The 26081-nt window shown below is 40.9% G+C and overlaps 1 protein-coding gene and 1 long non-coding RNA gene across 2 annotated transcripts; one reads left to right on the forward strand and one right to left on the reverse strand.

Moving 5' to 3' along the window:
- The first annotated feature begins 403 nt into the window (after positions 1–403).
- On the forward strand, positions 404–26081 carry UBALD2 (UBA like domain containing 2). The gene is made up of 3 exons (XM_034408586.3): positions 404–968; positions 2513–2575; positions 25591–26081. Exons 1-3 carry the CDS (start codon positions 849–851, stop codon positions 25909–25911), a joined length of 504 nt encoding a protein of 167 aa, XP_034264477.1. The 5' UTR covers positions 404–848; the 3' UTR covers positions 25912–26081.
- Positions 6918–8958, reverse strand: LOC148115404 (uncharacterized). Its single transcript, XR_015732486.1, has 2 exons — positions 8801–8958; positions 6918–7550 (listed from the first exon to the last, which is right to left on the reverse strand). It is a non-coding gene; the product is annotated as an uncharacterized LOC148115404 (long non-coding RNA).

A 26081-nucleotide genomic window follows, 5' to 3' on the forward strand; every position in this document is an offset into this window, starting at 1 on the left:
GGAAATGAGACACTGCTGCACATCCTTGGTTTTCCAGCTGGGTATATTTGTCACCCAGAAGTTTATCAATGAACTTGTTGTCTATAGCTATACTTTTTTGTTCTATTTTTTTTTTTTTTTACAACAGTGGAAAAAAGAACGGGAGGCGGAGGGAGCAAAGCAGCCAATCAACAAAGGGAGTAGAATTTCCAGTTCAGTTCAAACAAGAGCATAGTTTTTACCCCTCCCTTACGAGAAAAAAAGAACCAATAATGACCCCGTTCTCAGCCAAAACACTGAAGCTAACCAATGAGCAAGGAACCTGAGAGTTTACTTCCTCCAATGAAATATAAGCAACGGGGCAGAAAGGGTGGGAGCAAGAAAGAGAAACATCCACCGCCTGGAAGATTCGAATCGAACGTTCATACACGCAGAGAATACTGCAGCAACCAATCAGCGGGCTAAGAAAGCGTGGAATCGAACGTTGAGGCACCTCCGGCTTCCCCCTCTGCCCACCCCGATTCTCTCCACATGCTCCTCCCCTAGATGCTGTTGTTTGTGGTGGTTTAGCTGCCGAAGAACTACGAGAGGGGAAGGGGAAATATCAACACAGCCTTGTTCCTGCCGACTGAAGCTATAGAGGCCGAGAGGCGGCTTGGCTCAAACCCGGCGAGAGGACTAGCTTAAAGCCTCGGAGCAGAGAAGGCGCCTGGCATTTCGGGCTAGGAGGAGAAGAAGCCTTTGTCGATTTTTTTTTCCTCCCCCCAAAAAACACGTATCCCTGCCGCCGCCTCTTCCACCACCGCCACCACCTTGAGTGCGTTTGGCTCTCCTCCTCCCTTCCGTGTTGTGGTTTCGCTTCTCTCGCCATGTCGGTGAATATGGAGGAGCTTCGGCATCAAGTCATGATTAACCAGTTCGTGCTGGCTGCGGGCTGTGCGGCGGATCAAGCGAAGCAGCTACTGCAAGCTGCACATTGGCAATTTGAGGTGCGTTGCGAGCTTTTCTGGTTCTCCGTCTCTCCCCTCTCCGCCTTTCTTTGCGGGGGGGAGGGAAAGAATCACTACGACCGCCCTCCCACGCCTTAACTAATTTTTTTTGGTCTGGGGTCGGTGGTGGCTACGGTGGTTTAAGGGATATTCTGCTGCCCTGCCCCCTTCCTCCCCCCCCCGGTGTAAGGCGAGGGAGCCTTTCCTTGGCACTGGGCATGTAAACAATCCATCAGAGCCATTTTAATAACTACTGTCTCTTTCTACAATGAAGTGCCTTCCGGGGCTAGGAATGTGCTAGGCCTTTGCGTGTTGACTAATCTGTTGTTGCTGCTGGTCGTGGGAAAAAGGGGAGGAGGAGGAGAAGCGAGTGGACAACATTAATAATCTTGAATTGGCCAGGCGGCGAGAGTGCAGGACGCGTGATCATACAGCCTACTTGGGGGGGGGGGGAGTGGATGGCTGACTCGAGCATTCAGATGGAATAAATGGCTTTAAAATATTCCTCCATGGAAGTGCACGTATCTCCTAAAAACAAAAAAAAAACCCGAAGAGGGGGGCTGAGTGTGAAGGTTTTATCTTGCCCACCCATCCCCCTTTACTTCATTCCTGAGCGAGGCACCCGATTTGGAAGCAAAGGAATATCAAGGAGACTGTCCCGCCCCCCCACCCCCGCAGTCTCTCCCCCCACCCCCCATTATTTAGGGACGTTAGCTTCTGAACTAGGCCTGCTAATAATTTGCTGCTTCGTATGTGTGGTCTTTATTTAGCTGGAGAAGAAACTAGATAGCATGTTGAGATGTGGTTAGAAATTCTTGCTTTTAAAAGGAGTCTTGTTTGTTTACATATGGCCGAATCCTTCCCTGGTCTAGCCACAATGTTTTAAATGCCTCCTCTGTTTTGATTTACACAATGAGGAGGAAAAAGATTGGTTTCAGCCAAGCCCTTGGCATCAATAAAGATAAATGCCTTTGTCCATTTCTGCTAGGCATAGCATTATACTTAGGAAAGCGATCGGCCATGAAGCCAATCCCCACCCCACCCCCATGTTGCCTTTTAAAACTACACATTTTTGTTGCTCTGCCAATTTTTTAAAGTGTTAGGGATAGAGACTTTCTTATTACATTTTAAAAATGTTCCCAGACCAGCTTTCTTCCTACTGTGTTGGACTACAGTTCACTTCGTTCCCATTTGGAGGATGGCACCTAGCTAAGGAAAGGTGCTGTGGTCTATTGGCTTGTGGGTTAGAAAACCTAGTTGAGGCTGACAATGATTACCTATGGGTATGTTGTCCTCTTGTGTGCCGTGTTTATGGTTTCCTTTTTTCCCCCCTTTCTTCCCCAAAGGGAGAGGAAAAATTAGCATTGTCCTAGATCAGTGCTTTAAAAAAATGGGAAGAGGAGGGAGAGTAATGGGCCGGCAAGAATGTCCCTGTAAAAAAATACATTGCTGTTCCTACCCTCTGACTTGACTTTTCCCTTGGAGTTGTGGCCCCTTGTTCTAACAGTAGGCTTGTGTATTTGTTTGTTTTTTTTTAAACATAGACGGCTTTGAGTGCATTTTTTCAAGAAACCAACATTCCCAACACCCATCACCATCATCAAATGGTAAGTAGTTCAAAGTTCTCAGGTTCATATTATTCCTCACAATCCTCCCCCCCTCCTTTTGTGAGCACTGGAAATTTACATGAGGTAAATAGTCTGTGTGTATGTTTTAATGCCTTGAGCTTTTCTTGTTTCCATGAACAGATACAAACTATCCTTAGCTTTTTTTCCCCTACCTCTTGGAAAGCAGGTCTAAAAGAGAAATAAAAGACCACGCTGAGCAGTGCTTGAGTTGCCAAGCCATGTAAATACGAGGAGGAACTCCTTGTCTTGGATATGCAACGTCTGCATAATTTTACACAACCTTTGATACTGGGAGGGAACAAGAGCCTGCAGCCAGCAGTGGTTGTGCATTCAAAGCTGTCAGCTCTACAGACAGCCATATTGCTCTGCAACAAGAGAAACACAGACTGCAAATGTAAACAAGAGCCAAAATGTCTGCCAGGAAACAAGGACTTCTGCTTCTCTCACCCTCCCTCCCTCCTTCCTCTGTCTTTACCTCATATGGAATTGTTTAACCATTTTTATACTCCATAATTACTTAAAATCCAGGGAGTTTAGAAGAAAGGAGGAAATACTGGCAAGCTTTTAGGTACACCCCCTCCACATCTCTATTAGTGTATATTAGTGTGTTTCGTCTAAACTTGAGCAAAACTTTGTGTGACCTTGACTGAGGGCAGGGTTTTTTGGCAAGTAAAAGAAGTTTTTTGGTTTTTCTTTTTTTTTAGGAAAGTGAACTAGTATTGTGTGCAAAGATAATAGCAAATACAGACTAAGCTACAGCATTTCACTTGTCTATTGTTGAAGCTTATGTATAGCTTTAGAAATGCAAATAAATAAATAAATAAATATAAATCTCTCATAAAATTCTCATGTTGCTTGTTTGTTGTTGGCTATGTAGATTTTTCTGTCTATATAGCAATGTAATTATATTTTCAATACTTATCTACTAATGAATGAATTGTAGATTTCATATTTTGACTAGATAATATTAGAAATCTCTAATGTATTCTGATAAGACTATTTCTCCATTAGAAGTACTTGTTAATGAGAAAGTATAATTTGTGTTAGGAAGTTACATATTGTAAACTTTAGGAAAATATAAATAACATCTAAATGACTACTGGTTGCATCAGTGTGCTGTATTGTAAAAACATCTAAATAGCTTGTTTTTACAAGTCTTTTGAAAGAATCTATACAGAAAACAGGCTTTACTGCATTTCATGTAAAATAACTTTCTGCAATTTTTTGAAATTGACAAGGACCACGATTGTCAGATTTCAGTGTTCTGCAACTGGTGTTCTATCAAAAAGTCTTGCACTATTTTTGTATGATTTTATGGGGGAAAATTCTGGGCAATTGTAGTTTAGATATAGCAAGTGGGGAATAGTTTTATTAGAGCCAATAATTCGGATTAAAAAAGGGTTCTTCTACATAATGCAGAAGCTACAACATTCATTTCATCCCTGAACCTGGATGGTTTTTAATTGTGAAAAATGCAAGCTTTTTTTTAGAAAACATATCCAGATTTTGAAGGGAAGAGAGAACTTGTCTCAGCCATTATACGAAATAGTTTAAAGGATCTGAAAAGGCTGTTTTTCTACCCAGGTCTGGAAGGAAATGCCTACAATGTGTAATTTTTAATTACATATATAGCAATGTACAGCAAGTTCATGTATTTTCTTCTTCCACCAATGTAACAGAATATACACGGTAGAAACCTGGAACATAATATGTTCACCAATTTGCTTAGATAACCTGGATTGTCATCATTTGGTTTTCTGTTTAGTTTTTAGAGAGTGGGCATAACCTACTTTATGTTATTCTTCAGAATCATAGAAAGCTGCCTCAGAGTGTAATTGACAGTGGGGTCGTCTGGTAACAGTCTTTATGAGTATCTGCTCTCCCTTTTTGCGGGCTGGAGAATACTATATAGTATGAAAATGTGTGCTTTGCCATTCTGAAGAGTAGGTGTTACAAAGCATGTGAAACTTTGCATTTGGCTTAGAAAAATATTACAGTTCTGCCGTCTAAAATACGGCAGACTTTCCAGACAGAATAATATGGTTTCAGAATATTTGAATTTGTTTATGTAGTTTGATGATTCTATTTATATTACTGGGGGGCAGGGGGTGAAATTGCAGGTTATTGTATATTTTCTCCCCGCTTCCCCCTGTGAAGTTCTCTACAAAACTGATTGCATGACGCTGGCATGAAAATTCAAGCTGTGCAATAAGAAACTAGTATAAGGGATAAACGTTCTATATGTGATTGCCAAGTGGTGACAAATGATTCATAACTGCCCTGGAAGCTAAAACAAGCAGCCAGTGAGCTAATTTAAGCATGCTCTTTTAAACCTAAATGTGAAAGTAGATCTCAGATTTGCTATTGAGCTTGAACATCCTGGATCAGTTTCCTTTGTGACTTGCAAGGAATCTTACCCCTTCCCCAGTAAAAGGCTCATTGTCTCAGAATTGGTTGACTTCTATGATTCCTAATGATTTCAAAGCTGTGCTGTGGAGGTCACCCTGCATTCTGGGACTGGGTTCTTGCTGAAAATGGACGTTCCTACAAAAGTTGTAACGAAAACAGTTCCAGCCCAAATTCTAAGACTTTTCCAGTGTTGGAAACAGCCATAGTGAATAACGTATCTTCCTGGCTGGAGTGTTTTCTTCAGAATGCCTATTATGGGGGTGCTTTCAATCCACAAGCTGTCCATTACCCCATGTTCCTTCCTTCCTGCATGTCTTCCCCTCTGTATCACTCTTGCTCTTCCTGCCATACTTGTCCCATTTTTGTTTTAAAACCCTTATTTGGCCAGCAGTTGGAATCCTTGCAGCTCAAGAACCAAAGTTGCAGAACTTCTACACCAAGATATCTTTGGTTGTGAAACTTTGCAAGAAAGGAATCTTAGTGAAGATGGACCAGTGAGGCAGCAGCAGTGGCTAGGAAGGGGTCAGCAACATGGCTGTAGGGCTTGGGTGCCTTTGAAAAGCGTGTTTTGCCTCCTGGGGGGTAGAGTCACTCCGAGGTAGCCTGCTTTGTTTCCCAAGGGGCTGCATTTTTGCACTTTGCATTTCTGAACAGGTATTGCTGGTATGGAGATGAGCTGATGATGCCCTTTTGCATAGAATTGCAGTGAATGCTGGAGGTCTCTGTTAATAATATCCCAACCCCAATCAGCTTAGAATATTCAGGAGACTTTCTTCTTATGCAGCCCCTTGCACAACTTCAATCAAGTAGGATTTCAGACTTGATTCAAGGTGTTTGAAATGCTTAGCACACAGCAGGGGAACCTAGTTCAGTTGAGGCTGTTTAATTGGTTTTATATCCAGTCCTTGGTGCTGGATATCCTTCTGTGCATATTGCTAACAAATACATTTCTGGCCTCTCTTATTCCCCCAAAGGAGGCTATTGTTATTAATTGACTGTTATCTGCCACCTGAAATACATATTCCCCTCCCTACATACGCACACAGACATCACAAGAAAAGCCCAAAATGAATAAATACGCAACAGGCAGGAAAAATCCATCTTCCCATCTGGCAATTTTAAAATATCTTGTTTCTTTCCTTTGTGTGCATCGTGTGCTTTGCCAGGCCATCCCATTTATTCATAAATCTGTGTGTTAGATGCAGATTTCGGCCAAACAGAACCGCATGTGAACTGTAATGAGACAGCAGGGCCCATTCTTGCTTGCTCTGGAATGTTTCTCCCAACTGCTGAGCATTAAAAGAGTTTACAGTTTCTGCATTTGCCAGGGACAGTTTAACAGAGATTGCAAACAAAGGATATCCTGTCTCCTCAGCAAGGCTATCTTCTCAAGTCTTCCCTCCCCCTATCTTTTTATAACCAGTTACACATTAATCAGGAAACTAATGTTCAAGTTATGATTTGCCCAAACATTATTCATCTACATTTCTCAGTTGCTTCTCAGACTAACATGGTGCCTAGTTTTGAATTCCATTTTTGCTGCTTATAGGCCATTCCCCAGTGTGAATTAGGAATTTCATAGCTAAGAAAGTTGAACAGAAAAGAAACTTTACAAAATGCTTTATTTAGGAAATGAAAAATAATAGGTATCAGGTATTCTTGCTAGTAGAAAGGAATAGCAGGAATTATAATGAAAAATCTGGGGTTGCTCTGTTAGAGAAAACTGATTATTATACACAGTTGGTGAAATTCTTGTAAAGATGCTGTAGAGAAATTTATGGAAGTAAAATCTGTATCTACTAGAAGTTGTGGGTACATTAGAATGCATAAATATCTCTATTAAAACTCAAACTCAGAGGACAAAACAGAAGTAGAGATCATGTTTTAAATAAAGAAGGTCCAAAGTTCATTCACTAAAGTCTTTTAATACAGTTCTGCTTGGGGAATTCTGGGAGTTGAGGTCTGCAAATATTAAAATTGCTGAGGTTGAGAAACACTGAGTTAAAGGATGAATAGTTGGCGATGCGACCTCTACGTATCGATAGACCATTGAGATTGTGGAAGAGAATGTGTTGATTTTTAAAGAAAATCAGGGGGCAAAATCAGTGAAAATTGGGCTCTCTTTTTTGTGCTTGGACGCTTTGCATTCATCAGTTTTCTTCAAATTGGCTAGGAAAGTCTTGATTGAAAAATGTAATATAGATCACATCCTAAAATTTCCTCAAACAAAAAGCTGATAGCTATTACAGAACTGGTGATGTGGAATTTGAGACCATTTCATCAAATGTATTTGTCCTGCAAAAACCGAGCCAGGTTTATCCTTTAACTGAATTACCTAGACATTGTAATTGCTGAGATTCCAAATTATGATCCCCTTTGATATGAATAACATAAAATGGGGATACAAGATCTTTAAAGGGCTCCAGAATTTATGATGTCCTTGGATTTCTGGAGTAAGAAGTGAATCCTGGGCTTAGGAATGGCTATTTTCTTGGCCCAATAGTTAGAATGTGGATCTGCAAAAATAGCTTTGGAGAGCACTAAACTGGGGAAGGAAGATAAAGTGCATAAATTATTTTCGTCAAGAATCATAAGGTACAACACTTAATGATAGTCATCTTGCCATATCTTATATTGTAGCTCCCATCTTCCCCTATCCATATGTAAGGGCTATGGGTATTGTTATCCATACATCAGGACAGCAGCAATCAGGGAACACTGCTCAGACACAACTAAGGGGTACAACTACATTGCTAACGATACAACCACAGAATTTTTGTCTCAGGCAGATGTGGCTAATCTTCAGTTGTCCTGGCCCCTTTGTTTCTGTTGTAGGCTTAATAAGGCTGATAGGTAATAATGTAGGAGGGAGGCACTCCAAACATTTTATTTCATTCTGTACTTTATAGTATCGCGGACAAGGAACACATCCTGGATTGTTCTGCGTCTTATTTTTAACTCTGTTGAAGCTGCAAATCAACTAAATTCAGACCCCCCCTTATTTATTTTGGTTGCTGCATGTCCCACATCAGTATATAGTAATGTCACTCTTAATATGCATGCCCCTTTAGATTTAATATATTTATTCACTTCTTTTCATAGATGCAGCGGACAGTTAAACTTACATCAATTCTTCTAGAAAAAATATTATTTCGTGCTCAATCCAGAGAAGTCTCACACATACTCCTTTCTAATATTACTGGTTGGCTGTAGGCTTGTCTAGGACTGTCAATGACTCAAAAATTGCTAAAAGCTTTGGTGGTGAACGGGATACTAAAATAGTACAAAATGGCACATTTAATAGAGTTTGCACAGATTACAAAATTTATTTTTTCTTAGCTAGAATTTAATGGTGAGCAAATGTTCCCTTGGCCCCTTCTAAGTTTATTTTTCCTCTTTTGATACTGTAATGGAGACTCGCATTCCTCCATCAGAAGAGTATAGACAGTAGGTTAGTTATTTTAGTGTCATAACCTCCAACTACCCAGCAATTGCATATGTTCAAAGACTTTGAAGCTCAGTTACCCTCAGGCTGGAGTCAAATACTGGTTTCACTGGAAATTTAACTTCCTCATGGATAAAGGTCCACTTGACCAGAGTCATCCAGGCCTGATAACTTCCACTTTATGCCACTGTGACCACTCTCTATGGGGCTTCCATTGAAAACTTCAGTATGTTCAGAATAAAATGGTCCTAGCTGGTGAAGGCCTGAACAGATTTAAAGTAGTTCCAGTGTCTTGTCTTGTTTTTGCAGGCTTAAATAATCAACACATACATAGATACACACACACTGACCTATAAAACTTGATGCCAAACCATATAAGGCATCTTAAGGACTGTCATCTGGGAATTGTGCTCTTCTCAGGAGAGATATTTGAAATTTAAGATACCTTTTGCCTCCCTGGCCTTGCAGTGTCCTCAGGTCCATGTTCCTGATGTCAGTTGATATGTCCTTTAAGATTCAGAGGAAAATTATTATTTTTTTACTTAGGAGATTTAATATATTTAGCTGTTCACTATCTTAAGTGCCAATTGGGGAAAAGTCAGGTTACAAATATCTCTCTTGCTCTTTCTCACATACACATGCTAACACCAACCTAAACTTACATTTGTACCTTTTGTTAAACTGGCTCTTTTACTGTTTTATTTTTCCATTTGCCTGTGTGTCTTGTATTTTCAGTATTTTAAAAAAAACATTTTTACAAACCGGCAAATAAACCTTGCTGGGGATGATTTTATTAACAAGCCAAAAATAGAAATACATTTTAAATACGTGATTATAAGGAGAAGTTTATAGAACTAAGGAAATTCTGTAGGTTTGTCCCTTGAGTTTGATTGGCATCTGAATGCGAATGGAAAGAAATAATCATTTGCAAATGGAGGATCTCTACTACAGAGCTTTTATAGTATGAAGGTATTGAAAATATGACACAGAAACTGAAACTCAGCTGTTTCCCTCTTGCTCTCCCCCATCCAAGATGATCACCTCGTGGTCTGTTTACGTGATTTATGAGTACAATTAGCCTACCTTGGATGTAGCGAAAAAGAGTTTTGGGTGGAGGTTGTGCATTGTATAATTTTTATGCTAAGGTTTGATAAATTCAGCAGCGCTTTGGGGAAACATTTTGATTCCTTATTGAGGTGTCCATTTTCCTTCCAAAAGAACAGACTTCAAGTAGTTGGAGCTGAGCAGACTTTCAGGTGTTAATGTGTGTCCTACAGTGTTGTCTTGGTCAAACTATCAAATATTTCTAGCAGAATCAGCACAAGTGCCTAAGTTTCCATCTGATTGCACTCTCCCTTTCTTGTCTCACCCTTTTATTGCTCCTCCCTCACTCTCTGTAATGTCGAAATGTCGATATAATCTCTGTGGGGCAGAACTATTTGTGTGTACCATTTGTGTGTTTACTTATGATGTTCTGCAAAGCAGTGTGTACATTATTGGTGCTGTATAAATAGCAAGTACAGTCAAGCTTTTCCATGATACTGTGTCAGCATATGCATTATGGTATTACTATTGCTAACCTAATTAAGGATTGTAGTCTCTTCCCCTTCCACACACACACACACACACACACACACACACTCCAGACTCTCTCCCCTGAGGGATTATTTTAAAATATCAAGGATATTTAATATGTTTGCGGTAAGAAGATGGGTGTAGTATAGCCAGAGATGAGCTTGACAAATGATGTCAGGAAGTTACTTTGGCTTAGCTCATAACTAGAACGGGTTTTGAAAAAATAAAGAGCAAAGCAGTAGAAGCAAAAGTGAGGGCTTGGCAGCGTTCCGTGCTAAACGTCATTGTCTTGCAATCAAGTAAAGGAGAAAAGAAATGGCAGGAAGGAGATGTCTGTTTTTTTTGCATCAGTTGGGAAAATTGTCCTACATTTTTTTTGGTGATAAAAATATAAAAGTGAACATGGGGATTCTGTTCCATGGATGAATATATCAGAGTTGACCTAAGTGATTGGTAGTCTGCAGTCAACACAGGTACAGGTAGTCCTCAACTTAAAACCCTTTGTATAGTGGCGGTTCATAGTTAACAACAGCACTGGAAAAAGTAACTGATAATCTCTTTTTTTTAATATTTAGATCATTGCAGCATCCCCATGGTCATAGAATCAACATTCGGACACTTGGCAGCTGGCATAAATTGTTGACAGTTGAAGTGACCCAGGGGTCATGTGCTTTACTTTTTGCAACCTTCTGAGAAGCAAAACCCGATCGCATTGCGGGCCATATTGTGACGTATCGGAATGTTTTTTGCCTTTGCGGAGCTGGGGTGGGCATGGCCTGCATGGGTTGTATCTGGCCTGTGGGCTGCCAGTTTGTCAGTCCTGAGCTAAGTCAATGGGGAAACCAGATTCACTTAACAACAGTGTTACTAACTTAACTGCAGTGATTCGCTTAACAACTGTGGCAACAAAAGTCAGAAAATGGGGCAAAATTCGCTTAACTATCTTGCTTAGCAATGGATATTTTGGGCTCGATTGTGGTCATAAATTGAGGACTTCCGGAATAACAATTTGACTTAGTTTAGGAAAGGAAACTGAGGGTGGGGGGAGGGGGGGGAGAAGTATTTTGGCCATTCTCCCATATCTCTCAAAAGAGGCTGAGACATTTTTATATTCTAGTTGCACCAGCTCAGGTGGGAAAAAGTAAATAGGCCAGCTGTAGAAGGATTTTAATCCTTACTCCACAGTAAGGAAAAAATACAAGTATTTTTGCAGGGCCTTTTCTACTAGGGAGCCAATTGCAGGGGGCTGGGAACTGTGGACATAGGGTGAGGGATTAATCATTTCCTCTCTAGTTCGGATGTCTTGACTCAGCTCAGCACAAGGAGGAAGACTAAAAGAAGGCCATGGCTACTTGTCAAGTTAATATGTGAATTAGTTTAAGGGTTGAAGATAGCTGAAGAAGCCAAGAAGTTTAGTAGAGGCTTGAAAACAGGAAAAGAACCGAAAGGACGCAGAGAATATCTATTTGACTTTGTGAATTCCCTGAAAAGGTCTTGGGGACCTCCAGGGCTCCCCAGACTACATTTTGAGAATGATTAGTTTGGATGATTCTCAGCTCATTCTTGAGTTTTGCTTTTCTCACACTGAGCAAACACTGAGATTGTTGGCTGCTAAGAATAATAAAAAGTGCCATTTTAGACACATCCAGATTAAAAGAAAGAGAAAAGCACCATCAATTCAGTTGCCAAGTGAAGATGGCAAAATGCTAACAAGGGACAAAAACAAAAAGCCCAGCCAGTTTCCTTTCTTTCCAGACTTTAGGATACAGAATAAGAGATTCAAGTTACAGGAAGACAGATTCTGGTTGGGAGGGGTGTGGGGTGTGTGTGTGTGTGAGAAAATCCAATAGTAAAGGCCCCCTTTTAACTGGAGATTTTCAGGTGGAGATTAGGTAGCTATCAATCTGAGATGGTTTAATCTGGTTAAATCTGCATTGAGTATGGCGTTGAAAAGGGACAGTTAAGACAAGAAGTTCCACTCTTGATTCCATGACTTCTCATTTTGGACTTGAAAAATAGGAAATTCAGAATGTGTGGAGGCCACATTCAACTCCTTATAGACACAGTAGATGTGAGTTTAAATGGACTCCAGAGGATGGTAGAGGACAGAAAGGCCTGGAGGAATGTTGTCCATGGGGTCGCGATGGGTCGGACACGACTTCACAACTAACAACAACAACAACAACAAATAGATACAGATTGCTGTCGATGTCTGGGAATGCAGTTTGGAACCACAAACCTTTGGTCTTTTTATAAGTAGGTAGGTAGTTTATTAATTGGTTAGTCTTACAAGCATATCAAAAGAATGAAAGAAAAATGAAATAAACAGGTTTTAATTCCAGGGTAAACTAGATAAAAGAAAATGCAGTGGTAAATGCAAAGAATCGACATTCAGAAAAATACATCGCCTTTACAGGATGCTCTAATCTGTTTGATATAACGGGTTCTTAGCTCAAGTGCTTTAATTATAAACTTAGTGGTTCTGCTCACAATACATACATTAAGAGTCCAGGAGGAAATAGGACAATCTGCGATTCAGTTCCCACTGGGCTGTTTTTTCAAGTAGGGATGTTAAATATCTATAAGCCTAAAAGGGGCATATAGTTGACAATCTAAACAAAACATGACAAATGGCTTGGGATGCCTTTTTGTATAGGTCATTTTATAGGAATCAAGCTTATGTTGATGCAAGAGGAGAGACGTTTGCTGTTCCACCTGCTTTTGATTTCGGTAGATTGATCATGGGGCTATACCAGGGGTCTGCAACCTCAAATACTCAAAGAGCCATTTGGACCTGTTTCTCACAGAAGAGAAAACATCGGGAGCCACAAAACCAGGCTGGGTGTGGCCAACTTGATGTCACTCACTTCCACCAGTCACATGATCCCCTAGCCACGCCTACCCAGCCAGTCATTAGGGCAGAGAACCAGTTGTTAAAAAACACTGGGACCACAAAATCTTTTTGGCATCTCCATCTTTCTCTTTCTCTTTCTCTCTCTCTCTCTCTCTCTCTCTCTCTCTCTCGCTCTCTCTCGCTCTCTCGCTCTCTTTCTCTCTCCCCCCCTCCCTCCCTCTCTCTGTATCTCTCTGTCTCTGTCCTGGCCGCTTCCCCCCCCCCCCCCCCGTCGCCCTTACCTTCTTAGGCCAGGCGAGGAGTGACTGGGAGGGGAGGGCAAGAGGCGAAGCCAGCCAGTGGTGGGATCACCTGACAGGGAGCCACAGCAAAGGGCCCAAAGAGCCGCATGCGGCTGACCCCTAGGCTATACAAACTCTGCATTTGAAAAGATGCAAGGGATCGGGAGCTTGGTTGCCTTGCATAATTCCCAGCAGGTAGAGCAGGAATGAAATAAATGGATGTGACAAAGGCAAATGCTTTATTTACCAACTAAATTTCTCTGAGAAATAAGTCAAGAGAATTTGCCTTTAATCATACTTCCTGTATGCTTTGAATGATTACCGTCCAGTACAGCCACTTATTTGCTTTATCGCACCGACCTGCAAATTGTGTTAAAAAAGCAATAGCATATTGAAGTTGCTGAAGAGGCTCATGGATTGTGGCCAGAGACCATTAGATTGATAAATAGGAAGTGGTGCAAGCTAGAATGAATAATTTAATTTATACGTTAGAGATGGTGTTGAAATCTCTTCAGCCATGCTGGAATCTTTTACTTTTGAGTGCTGTGCACATAAATGCCCTGCACTCTGCAGTTTCATGTTATAAAAGTTGTATCCTGCAGCTCAAAAAGACCAAATGCACAGACAAAACCTGGAAGCCGGGGAAGAGCTCTGTGATCTTTAATGGGGAGAGAAAAAAAAGGATCTTTCCTTCCATGGATAACAAAATCCAAAGCCAAAAGAACAATATCAGGAAAACCCTTTGCTTAGGCCAGATGTCACTGAAAATGTCTTTCTGGATTTAAAGCAAGCAAGTGGACAAACCGATCCATAATAAACTTGGAATTAGTGTTGGCTTGGAACTCAAAACAGTGTAGCGTAACGTTTGCTTTCTGTTTAACTGCAACATTTTCTCATTCCAACATTTGCAAACCTCTTGTGGTTCAGAATGACATTGTGTTATGCAAAACATTTCCTGAATGTTAGGGACAACGGGAACTTGGTGTGAAAGGAGCACATTCCTTCTGTGCAGAAGATCAGTTTGCCCCTTTGTACAATTGAGCTTTCCGGAGTAAAAAATATTTTATGGCAAATGCATACAAGTATATAGTTGCCTATATAAGGAAGGTGTGATTTGATTGCAGTTCTGTGGGGCATTGGCTATCAGATGCTTATCGATTAGAATCTTCAAACATTCATAAATTCATTGCATGAAAGGGCCACACTAGGCAGAAAGCAAGCTCATCTGCTAATTTATGCAGGAATCCTCAATTTTCTGAACTTTTAAATTATACCCTCCAGTTATAGTGTAGTCTGGAATTGATTTAGTTTAGTTATGGTATTGGTCTCCCACCCCTGATTTTGCTGGGGGGCTTATCTGCATGTTTGCATCCTTCTTAAACTACTGTAATGAGCCATTTTTTGGTCTGTTCTAAATGTCTGTTTGTCTGTCTCCCTTCTTTTTAACCCCCTAAAGGTAAATTTTATTTTACAATACATTAATTATGCAGAGTTGCTTCAGGTTCAAATGGTGGTTTTCTCACATAGATAGTGCTAGCACAATGTGGACTTACGAAAAGTCAGTTGAGTAACTTGATCATTCTGGCACACATAAATGCTTTCACACAAGAAATGCTAATTAATATTTCCTTGGTTATTGACGCTGTTGGGAGTTTTGCAGTTTCCAGGGCAAGTTCCAGAAATAAAAGTAACTGTCTGTGAAGTTCGTGGGTGTCTCTGTGCATAGATACAAATGGATGTTTGTGTCTGTGCGCGAGAGATAAATACCAACATAACAAGCTCAAGGCTATTTTTCCCTATTTGGATTGTTTTACGTGTTTCAGTCACCTATTGTTGTTAAAGAAGACTTTGCCCTCCATGGGCAATTAAGCTGCTTTATGCAAGAGAGGCCAAGCCTAGTTTTTCTGCCTATTTAGCTGTAGTTCTGCCTTCTGGTACTTTGAACTCTTGGCCATGATGGCTGGGCATTATAGGAACTGTAACTCAATATATTTGGAAAAGATTGGGAATAGAGCGACTTTAGTTAAACATTTCTATTCTTTGCAGCAAGGGGGAAAAAAATCCCAAAGAGAAGTGTGGTTGACTAGCCATCCCATAAATGTTAGTGATGATGCCTTTTTGGTGCCACAGAACTCAGTCCATTGAATTGTTTTTGTTGATGTTTGAATAGGGCAAGCAGGAAGGTTGAGCCACATATGTGGAGCATTACGCAATCACTTCCGCTTGGTTGAAGCCTCTTTGTTGTGACAGGCTCCATTTTTCCTATTCTCGGCCTGCTGCTTCCAGGCTGGCCAAAGTAGATGGAAGGATGGGGGTGGTGCAGCCGGGACAGGCAATCTATCCTTTTCGTTTTAATTACTTTCACAAGACAGAATGCCAGATTTATTCCATGCAAATAAAGTGGAATTGCCTGGATTGCATGTGAGATGCCTTTGCTCATCAAAGGCTATGTGTAAGGGCTCCCTGGCACTTTTTAATCATATGTTTTAATCACCTATTTTAATACAAAATTTAAATGATTGAGGAACAGGGTTTGGACCAATATTTCTCTCTCCTCTAATCTTTTGTTAGTGTTTTTCTTCCATCTAATCCAAGGCAGTACACATAGTTTTTTCCCATAACTCAGTGAGGTAGTTTGGCTTGAGAGAGCATGGTTGCCCCCCAGTCATTTGGTGAGGTTTTATGGTTAAATCTAGCTCTGCTTGGTTCTATATCAGCTTAATTTTATATCTCTCTGGTATTTCTATATCTCAGATATATTCTGTATCAGTGGCCCCCAAATCTTTGGGCACCAGGGACCGTTTCCTTGGAAAGAGGTTTTTCTGCAGACTGGAAGGATGTGGTTTCACATGCTGCCTGCGTTTTGCGGATGGGGATTCGCTTGTTTGCTTGGCCCAGTTTCTGGCATGCCACAGCCCAGTGCCAATCCCCGAACCGGGGGTCGGGGAGCCCCCAGTTCTACATCTCTCTCGTATTTTTTCTTTTTTTTTTTACATAGAGAATAATTCAATTTTTCCCCCTCCTGAACCTGACCTCACCATTTCCCCACCTCCCACTGAAAAAAGGAGGTGTAATGTCACCAATATATATATATATATATTTTTAAAAAATCATCCTAGCACCAGGTAGAAAAAGTGTTTTTCTACAGTAGAAAAAGTGTTTTTGTGTTTGAGAAGTTATAATTAGAATGGAATGGTCACAGCTTACCAGGAAGTAAAAAAGCTGGATGAGGGAAAGACTTGTGCAGTCTTTTTGTTTCAGCCCCTCCAGAGGATTTGTGATGATGCAAGCTGCTGGCTGAATTTGTTTGTACATGGGAAGGAAAAGCAGTCTGATGCTTGCTAATATGATTAGTCTACCTATCACAGAGCTGATGTTGTTTTTTGTTTTGCAACATGACGTCGTTACATTACCTTATGGCCCAGATCTAGTCAAATCCCCTTCCTTCAATTGGCTTGCTATGGGCAAGTCACAGTTTATAATGTTGACTTACCAGAACCATAGTCTAAGCTTGCTAGAGCCCTTCAGATGAAAGTCTACTATAAAATAATACGTTTGTAGAGAAGATAATTTTATATAACCCATATTATTTAAATATCCTTCAATTTGGTTTCTTTTCAGGTAAGTTGAGTATCAATAATGCCATGTGGCCAAGGGCTTGGGATTTGAAGTCCATCACATCTCTGGAGAGCCTTAGGCAAGGGAAGTCTGTTTTAGCTCATTCCACATATGCAACAGATGATTTTGCTTTAGCCCACATCTCTGCCCCAATCCTAACCCACAATGCATTTATGTGAAGTGACATAGCTGGAAAAGAGAGAGAAGTCATGGACCTGACTGATTGCAGGAAGCTTCTTTTGTTCCTAAAGTTAAAAAGCAGCTTCACTTTTTGTATTTTGTTTGCATACCTCTTTATAGACCCACACCCATATGTATATATTTGTGTCTGTGTATATACCCAAACAGAGGTTCTCTATAATGTAAAAGACTTCCTCTTCGATGATGGATTTCTCCCAGCCTAGTTATATGTGGGATTGGAGAGGAGGGAGGTGTTGGAGAGGGGACAGGAGTAGTGAGAGATCGGTTGTAACTCATTCAGAATAGCAAGATGGAGTAGAGCCACTGTTAGCTTGTTTTGTAACTGTTTTGTTGTGGTTACGCTGCTGCTCAGTCACTATGCTATTGTTAACGTGGCCCCAGCTTTCTAGAGAGAAAGAGAGTAGATGCAACTGTATTTTGAGTTTGATGTTAGTTTTTCGTAATGTACTATTCTAACTGGGTATTTCAACACTGTTTTAGAAACATTCTGCTATTCTGATGGCACAGCCTGGACTTGGTCTACCACCCCGGCAAGTGTTCAGACCCCTCAATGCCTTCTCACTGTCTTTTAAAAAGCTACATTGAAGTCCTCAGTTTGAGGTGCACCAACTTGAAACAGCAAAGATGGAGGCCTCCCAGCCTACATCTGGCTGTTACACAACATGCTTAATTGTTGTCAGTGCTACCATCTACCATTTTACCTGCTGGGTAAAATTCACACACATCACTTTGTTTTGAGAATGAACGTAGGCCTGCTGTATTCAGTTTCCTAATTTTTATATGTTGCATCAACTCAACTTTTCTTTTTCTTTTTATAAATGAGGTTCTCTCTCTCCCCTTCACCCTTTTGAGAAAAAGACCCATTTTAGCTTGAATGGCACACTAAGAAAACTACCATTTCATTCTGGGTACTTAAATAGCCAAGGCTGAATCTATAGGGTTAGAGGTCAGGCACAGAAGAACTGTAGCAAACCCCTGTTCCCCATGCATTACCCTCATTCCTCCTATAAAATGAAACAGGTTGAAAATTAAGTGGACTTATATGCTCACCAGTCATTTACATTCAATGGCGTACAGGAAAGCAAGTGTGCCCATTCCCCAACCCTACTAAAAACAAACACTCCCTGAAACTCTTCCAGCCAAGAGACTGAAAGCCTGCCAATAATGTATGCTTATTAAGCCTTGCTCACCCATTATGATGCACCTGCATAATGAGATGTACCCATTTATTTACACAACAGTGTCTTTCCTAAACAGCAACCAGTCCAGCACTGTCTTTCAAAAGATATGATCTGCAATTTCTTCATACCATGGGAATGGCTTCTGTATGTTTTCATTTACTTAGCAAATGTTCTATATGATCATTTCTGTACACAAGCTAGGGAACTGTACATCCTTTCATGGATTAAAGCTTATAGACTGAAGCTCAGTTGCCTCCTATGCAGTTGAGTAACAGCTACTACATGTTTCCATCAGCTGAAAGTATATTTTAAAAAAATCTTCATATTTTGTGTCCTTGGTCATATAAAACATTTCAGGGTGTAACTTTTTCTTCAACAGGCTAGTTCCAGGATTAGTTACAATTTCACCCTGTTCCTCGCTAGTATCCTGAATTTTTACTGAGCTGTTTACAGATTTTGCATTAACTTGTTTTAGACTTCTGAAAACCCTAGGATTCCCCAAACTTAGATATATGCATGGTGTGTATGTGTGCGCGCGTGCGTGCATTCATTCATTCATTCCCTAATAAGAAAAATATGCCATGCAAAGCCAGCCATTTTGCCATCTATCTACATGGTCACTAGGAACTGAAAACAACTTGACACATAATCAATCCATCAGTTTAGCAGCACAGTTCTAAGACTGAGGTTGGTGTGTTACTGGGTAGGAAGGGTATATGACCCAAGATTGCCCATGCATGATGTAGACGAAGAATCGTCATATTGATCTAGCTTCAGGCTGTGGAGATAATCAACATATTCATAAATTTAAAGGAGACTGGAATTGCTAGTAGATCTCTTCTAATGAGCCTGTGCTTATAATGGCAAAAACATTGGAGAAAAACCACTTTGATGGTTGGACAATTGGTTATGAAACAGAGAGCAGGGGAGAGAGGTTGAGCTTGATTTGATGAATAAAAAATGAATGTGTGTGGCCTGGATCAAAATGATAGGTTTGGGTATACAACTTTGTTTGAAAGGAAGTTAGAAAGAGAATGTGCATTGTATAATGACCCTGTGAAGCACCACATGTAAAATTGGTGCTAGAAGAAGTAGGTCAGTTGAAATTACTTGCCTTAAGGCAAATTTCTCTAACCCCCACAGAATCTTTGATCAATTTCTTCATGGATTTTCACTTGAAAGTATGAGGATTTTCATTTTTTAGAAAAACCTGGGGTTCTTTTTACATCAGGCCATAGGATGTGATTCCATTCTGTATCTAACCAGGGACCCCTGCCATGTTCACATCACAAAATAATTGTATGTTATTGAGAATAGTGATATGAGTACTGTAGAAAAAAGAATATTGATCTAATACCCTATCTGATGAAGCTTAATTGCAACCTTAACATTTGTTTAAATACTACTGTAGAACTAATGAATAGTGGTAGTGAATCACCAAAAGACCTTTTGTGAAAGCGTTAGACAAGTGTTTCAAGGCAGAAGTCAGTTAGCCATAATATACTTAAACTCTATACATAGGACACCATTTTCACAAGATGGGTCCCACCATATGTGCTCAGACTAAAGATTCCACTGATCAAAAGTTGGCTAATAATTCTGAGTTATCATCCTAACATCCTGGGAGACCAATGACTGGGAAAAGCTCTTAGATCTCCTGTGGATAAATGATTCAATGATCTAACCTTTTATATTACCTTCGTACCTTAGCACCTTTATTCTTCTGCCTCACAGCATATTGATATTGGTATTATTAATGCCTCTGCTTTCATAGTTATCGTATCAAAGTAGGCAAATCACACTACAAATAAACCTGATTTCAAAGAGTTAAGGAAACATTGTATTTCAAAATGTTCTTTTAAAACAAAGACCACTCTATTCCTCCCCCAATGTGACTTCATTACAGATTAACAACCAGTATCTAATCTCAAGCAGCTGAATGTGTAAAACATATACTCTGTCTGCCAAGTACATTTAACCTGGATCTGTTTTTCATTTCACACTGGCAAGTTTAAGAGAAAATCCCTTTCAAGCAGGCCCAAAGTATATTTTCAGTAACTTTTGAAAGTATATATGTATATATGTATGTATGTATGTAAGTATGTATGTATGTATGTATTTATAAGGTGGGGGGCAGTTTCTAAAAGTGAAGAGAAAATGCAACTATAGTAACCATGATATGTGTGTATATACATATACATACAAATATATACATTACATACATGTGTGTGTGTGAAAGAGTGAGTGATAAATCAAATGATGTAGTTGTTCATTTTGACACAGGATTCTGGGTAGCAAACTATTTAAGAATGAAAACAATTACAACAAATGCAAAAAATTAAAATACGCAGCATAACATAGCCCACAATCTCTAATACAGCCAGGAGACAGGTCCCCTCACACACCTGGAGCCACAGGCTGAGGCTGTATTGTGGACAACGCTTTCAGGAATCACAAAGGCTGCAGACAGTTTCACTTCCGCCGTTTATCCTGCTCAGGTTCTCTCTACCCATATTCTGAATTGCTATCTAACCCTTTGCCAGGCTAAGCTAACAATGTGATATTTCAAGGTCAAACACAAGGAAGACTTCTAGGTGACTGAAAAGATGAAGCTTGACAGTCTTGTGACTTTAGGGACAGGCCCAGACTGTTTGCCCAGCAACAATATGGAAGTGCTTTGCCACTTTCTTCCTCTATTTGTTTGTTGTAGTTGTTTTACTCCTAAATTTAACTTGTAGCTTTCAGGTTTCACAGGGACCTCCTAACCGGGTGTCACCTAGGCTTCATCCTGCTCAGCTTTTTCAAATCGGCCAAGGCGAGCCAACTTTTGCCATTTGATTTCTAGCGATATTTAACCCCATTTCTTCAGTGTTGTTAAAGCTGTATGGCCATTACTTCTTTGATGTTTTGTTTTTCTTTATGGTACCAACTTGCCAGCTTAAATTCTGGGCAAACGTGCCCTTAATGCAAAAATTTTAGCCTTACTTCACAAAAGACAGACTCTGGGGCTCATGTTGCCATTTCCCCCCAACCAGCAATAATAGAATATAGCAATAACACTTAGACTTGTATACCGCTTCCCAGTGCTTTACAGCCCTCTCTAAGCTGTTTACAGATTCAGCATATTGCCCCCCAACAATCTGGGTCCCTCATTTTACCCACCTTGGAAGGATGGAAAGTTGAGTCAACCTTGAGCCGGTGAGACTTGAACTGCCAAACTGCTGGCAACCGGTGATCAGCAGAAGTGGACTGCAGTACTTCATTCTAACCATAGTGCCACCACGGCTCACATATAGCATATAGCCGTGATGGCAAACCTATGGCACGTGTGCCAGAGGTGGCACGTAGAGCCCTTTCTGTGGGCATGCTAGCCATCAGCAACTGTTCTTCTGGTTTCCAGCAGACGCATGCACGCCAGCCAGTTGGTATTTGCGCATGCCGGAGTACCAGAAGCCCAAAGACCAGCTGGCCAGCTCCAGCACCCACGAAGACCAGCTGGCGGGTGCGCATGCGTGTGCCGGAAACCCAAAGACCAGGTGGCCAGTGCATGTATGCTCATCGGCCAGCTGGTCTTCGGGTTTCTAGTGCTTTGGCGCACGCATGGCTGTTCACACACATGCGTTCCAATTTGGGCACTCGGTGCTGAAAAGGTTCACCATCACTGGCATATAGCATGAAAAGCATGGCCCTCCCAAAGAGTTTGGGTGAAGGCATTAAATCTTGGGATGGGAGCATTCTGGAGGAATCTGCTCAATGCAGAAGGGAAGTGTTCAGGTCAGGCTTTTTTTGTCCTGCAGTTTATAGAACCAAAACGTTGTCCTTGTTTACACTCCTTGATTAATAATTCTTAACATGTTTTTATTGTACATTTATCGCTATCCAGCAGTAGGTTTGTATGGTATGCTTTTAGCAGTCTTAAAGCATCTTTATATTGGGTGTAGTTTTATTTCAAGGCATCCTTGCCCTGGAATAGTTAGCTTTTAATGCAGAGGTCAGGCACAAAATGAATTTCTGCATCCCGAATTGAATGACAGAATGCAAAGATTGTGAGAGGAAAGATGGTGTGCCCCATCACATTAGTCATTTTATGGCTGTCTCTCTGCGGACAGTTTCTTCAGGGAGAACAATAATTGCTGCGATTGACTCTTGTGGTAGATTAAAAAATTTTTTTTAACATCCACTCTCTCACCTACTGGAATGACAGTGTTATCATTAATTGATTGTCCAGGTAGCTAATCTTTTTTAGAACCTAAATTAGAATGGAAGATCCGGACCACTCCAGTTGTTAAATTCATTGGAATTTCTGTAACCGCAAGAGTGTCTTTTTAGTAAAAGGAATCCTTGAGAGAGCATCTAAGTGGATTGCAAAGTAGAAGGATGAAATTGGGAGGTGCACAAAACAGAAAATCTTTTCTTTGAAACCTGAACTGATTGTACTACAGAATTTCTGCTGAACTCTTTTGGATTAGCTGCAGCTCAACTGAAAAAAACCCTGGACTCTTGGTTGTTTTAGCAGGTAGCAGAAGCTTTACCTAGCAGGATCTCGGACTGATGTTACAGGGCAAATAGAGTAAGATGGTGGGCATTGGTCCCTCTTCACATGGCTCGTTCACTACCCCACCTCCACCATCTTCTCAAGGTCTTCTTGCCTTCCCAGCTGTTGCTGACATTTCCCAAGGAAACCCCCTCCTCCTCCACCACAGAATTTATTTTCAGAACAAAAATGTTTGAATTGGTTCCTGTGTGCACCGAAACACCAGAAGACCACATGATTTGATTTGGGTTAAACTATTCAAAACCTACTATTTAGTTCCCCGATTGAGTCACCAAGGGAGAGTTTTGTACAGTGCTGGACGCAGTGAAGATGCCGTACAATAGACTGAAAACTGGATGGGGCAATTAATTGGGAGTGTTTCATTACATGCATAATTCCAAACTCCACCATATCTTGCCGTTTCTTATCTCTCAGAAGTATCATTTCTTTTTGAGAGCTAGAAGGGAGGAGACTCGATGGATTGAGAAGTGTACTGCAGCACCCAGGCCAGAAGGGATGCTAATGAGATATAATAATAACAGTGCAAGGGCAAGTCCAGGAATTCCCCCTCCCTCTAAGTGGAACCTGGTTATGATGCAGCATACAAGAGGGCTGTCTTTTCCACATAGGAAAATATAAGTGTCCTGGTAAGAGCGAGTTTACTCATTGGTGATGCCCATGACTGTAAATCACCAGTTCTACAGTAGTTTTGTGTTAATGGAAATTATGCAAAGTGTATGCATTAATGCTCATTTGCATGCTTTGCTTTGATGGCATAGAATATGGGACTCTCTTTCATTCTTTGGAATTATGTCAGAAGTTATGGGTCAGTGAAAATTTGCAGTACAACTTACCCGTACGCTTCTCCTTGCAGCTAAAATATTCCTGTGATTTGCAATCCATAGAAATGTCATCAGTTCTCTCCAGTTGCAGAAAACGCTTAACTTCCACTGACTAACCGGCTTCAGGAACACCTGCAATTTATTTATAATCTGGGCAGCAATACTTAACTCCTAATATGCTTGATTATATATATTCATTAGAATCTAGCTTTAGTGTGAATACTTTTGCAGTCAATCACTCTTGCCTCCCTTATTCATTTTCAGGCTTCCTTCAAATTAAAGCTTTGATCTTAAACTTTCTTGCCATAAAAGTCAGGCTTGAGAGAGCCAGTTTTTTCCTTCTTTAGCAGAAGAGTAACTATCCTTTGAAAACCCTGCTTGAATCTGTCTCGGGTAAAGAAGGCAATATATGCCTTTTAGTGCTTGGGTTGCTCTTTGCTGACTATTCATAACTGCAGGCTTGTGAAAAGTATCACTCATGAGATTGCTTTTATGTTAATATCAAGTGAAAGATTTTAGCGCTTTGATCAGAACTAGATTGGTCAAGGGGACAAAAAAAGGGACAATGGGCCAAGCTGTTAGTTCTTCTATTGGTTTAAACACGTGCCCCTTGCTCTTCTCCCTATTATCGATGCTGTAACAGCTATTTGTACAGCCTGATATTTTTTCCAGCCTGATTTTCTTTTCCTTTAAATTGTGCTTCTCAAGAAGGTTTAAATGATAAAACTAGCAAGCTATTAGCCAGTTTATGAGAAACATCTATTAATTTCTGAATTATTGCTGCTGTTATCTTCTACAGACCAGTTGTTTCGGAATATAGGGGTTCCACAGATAGTGTCTTCTTTCTCTCTTCCTTTTTCCTAAAGTAAAACATATCTTTTTCCTAAAATAAAACGTATCTTTTATTTTATGTACACTGAGAGCATATGCACCAAGACAAATTCCTTTTATGTCCAATCACACTTAGCCAATAAAAATTCTATTCAGTTTCCATTAACAAATGTGGAATACATAATAGAGGATGATGGTCCAACTGGATTGATTTTAATGTGGAACAGTAAATTATAACTCTGTTCACTTAACGTCTGTAGAGATTCTCAATCATTCAGGACATGGTTGTCCCAAAGGTGCTTTTTTTTTCAGGAAGCAACTGGACTTTCTTGTTTTTTCTTTGAAGGCGTTTTACTTTTCATCTAAGAAGGTTCTTCAGCTCTGACAGGATAGTGGGGAATGGAAGGATTTACTGTATTTTTCAGACTATAAGACGCTCTGGACTATAAGACGCACCTAGCTTTTGGAGAGGAAAACAAGAGGAAAAAAATCTGCCTCCCAGCAATTTGCCTCCTTGCAGCAAACAGCCTGGTCAGCACGAGCAGCTGATTGGCGGTTGGATCAGCCCATCAACTGTTCAAAGCTGCGGGGATCGCCGCCCATCGCCACTGTCACCTATCACTACCTCTGCAAGCTCCATTTTCGGCCTCTACACATCCCATTTTTGGCCTCCTTTTGGCCCGTTCCAGGTGGTGGGGATTGCCACTGCCTATTTCCGCTGCCTGGAATGGGCCAAAAATGGGGTGCGTGGAGGCTGAAAATGGGGCGTGCGGAGGCCAAAAATGGGGTGCGCGGAGGCAGTGATAGGTGGCAGCGGCGATGGGCGGCAACCCTGAGGCCACAGATAAACCTCCAAGAGCTTCAAGGACCATCTAAAAGGATGCAGATTATCAACTGTCTGCAAGGAAGATAAATCCTTCCATTCCCCACTATCCTGTCAAGCTGAAGAAGCTTCTTGGATGAGAAGTGAAACATCTTCAGAGAAAAAACACGAAAGTCCAATTGCCTCCTCAAAAAAAGCACCTTTGGGTCTGTTCACTTGAGTTAGATATAAAAGGTTGAGCTAGAAGGTATCATGTGTTTGGCAAGAGAAAACTACCAAATCTTCAGAGAGTTGTTGGGACTAGTTTAAATACTGTTTCTGAGTGCTGCCATATTGATACCATGTTGATCAAGTGATGGAGTCATTAACTATAATTCTGTTCTTCTTCTGTCTTCTTCAGATGTGCACACCCAGCAATACTCCAGCCACACCACCCAATTTCCCAGACGCTCTAGCAATGTTTTCCAAGCTGCGGACTTCAGAGAATCTCCAAAGCAGCAATAGTCCCATTACGTCCATGGCATGTTCTCCTCCAGGGAGCTTCAGCCCTTTCTGGGCCTCTTCGCCTCCCAACCACCAACCTGCCTGGATCCCTCCTTCATCACCCACCAGTCACAATCTCCACCATCATCTCCACCATCAGCAGCCCATGTGGCCTCCTGTGTCTCAGCCAGCGCCCCCCCAGCAGAAAGCCATGGCAGCAATGGATGGCCAGAGATAAGACTTGACGTTTTTGGAATGGGAAAGAAGATGGGGCAAGGGGGGAAGAGGATATGGCAAATCTGAGGCACGGGAAATGGGAGGGGGGGCATTTTTTTTTCTCTGAAGATCGCACTGGAATATTTTATAGTTTTTTTTTTTTAAATTGATGAAATGTCATCAGTTATCCCC

This window comes from Pantherophis guttatus, chromosome 2, assembly GCF_059756535.1.
Source record: "Pantherophis guttatus breed Tessera chromosome 2, ASM5975653v1, whole genome shotgun sequence".
Lineage (NCBI taxonomy): Eukaryota > Metazoa > Chordata > Lepidosauria > Squamata > Colubridae > Pantherophis > Pantherophis guttatus.

Coding starts and splice junctions, on each gene's coding strand:
- UBALD2 (XM_034408586.3), top strand. CDS start 849: ATGTCGGTGAATATGGAGGAGCTTCGGCATCAAGTCATGATTAACCAG. Junction 969..2,512: donor CTGCACATTGGCAATTTGAG/GTGCGTTGCGAG, acceptor TTTTAAACATAG/ACGGCTTTGAGTGCATTTTT. Junction 2,576..25,590: donor CCCATCACCATCATCAAATG/GTAAGTAGTTCA, acceptor TGTCTTCTTCAG/ATGTGCACACCCAGCAATAC.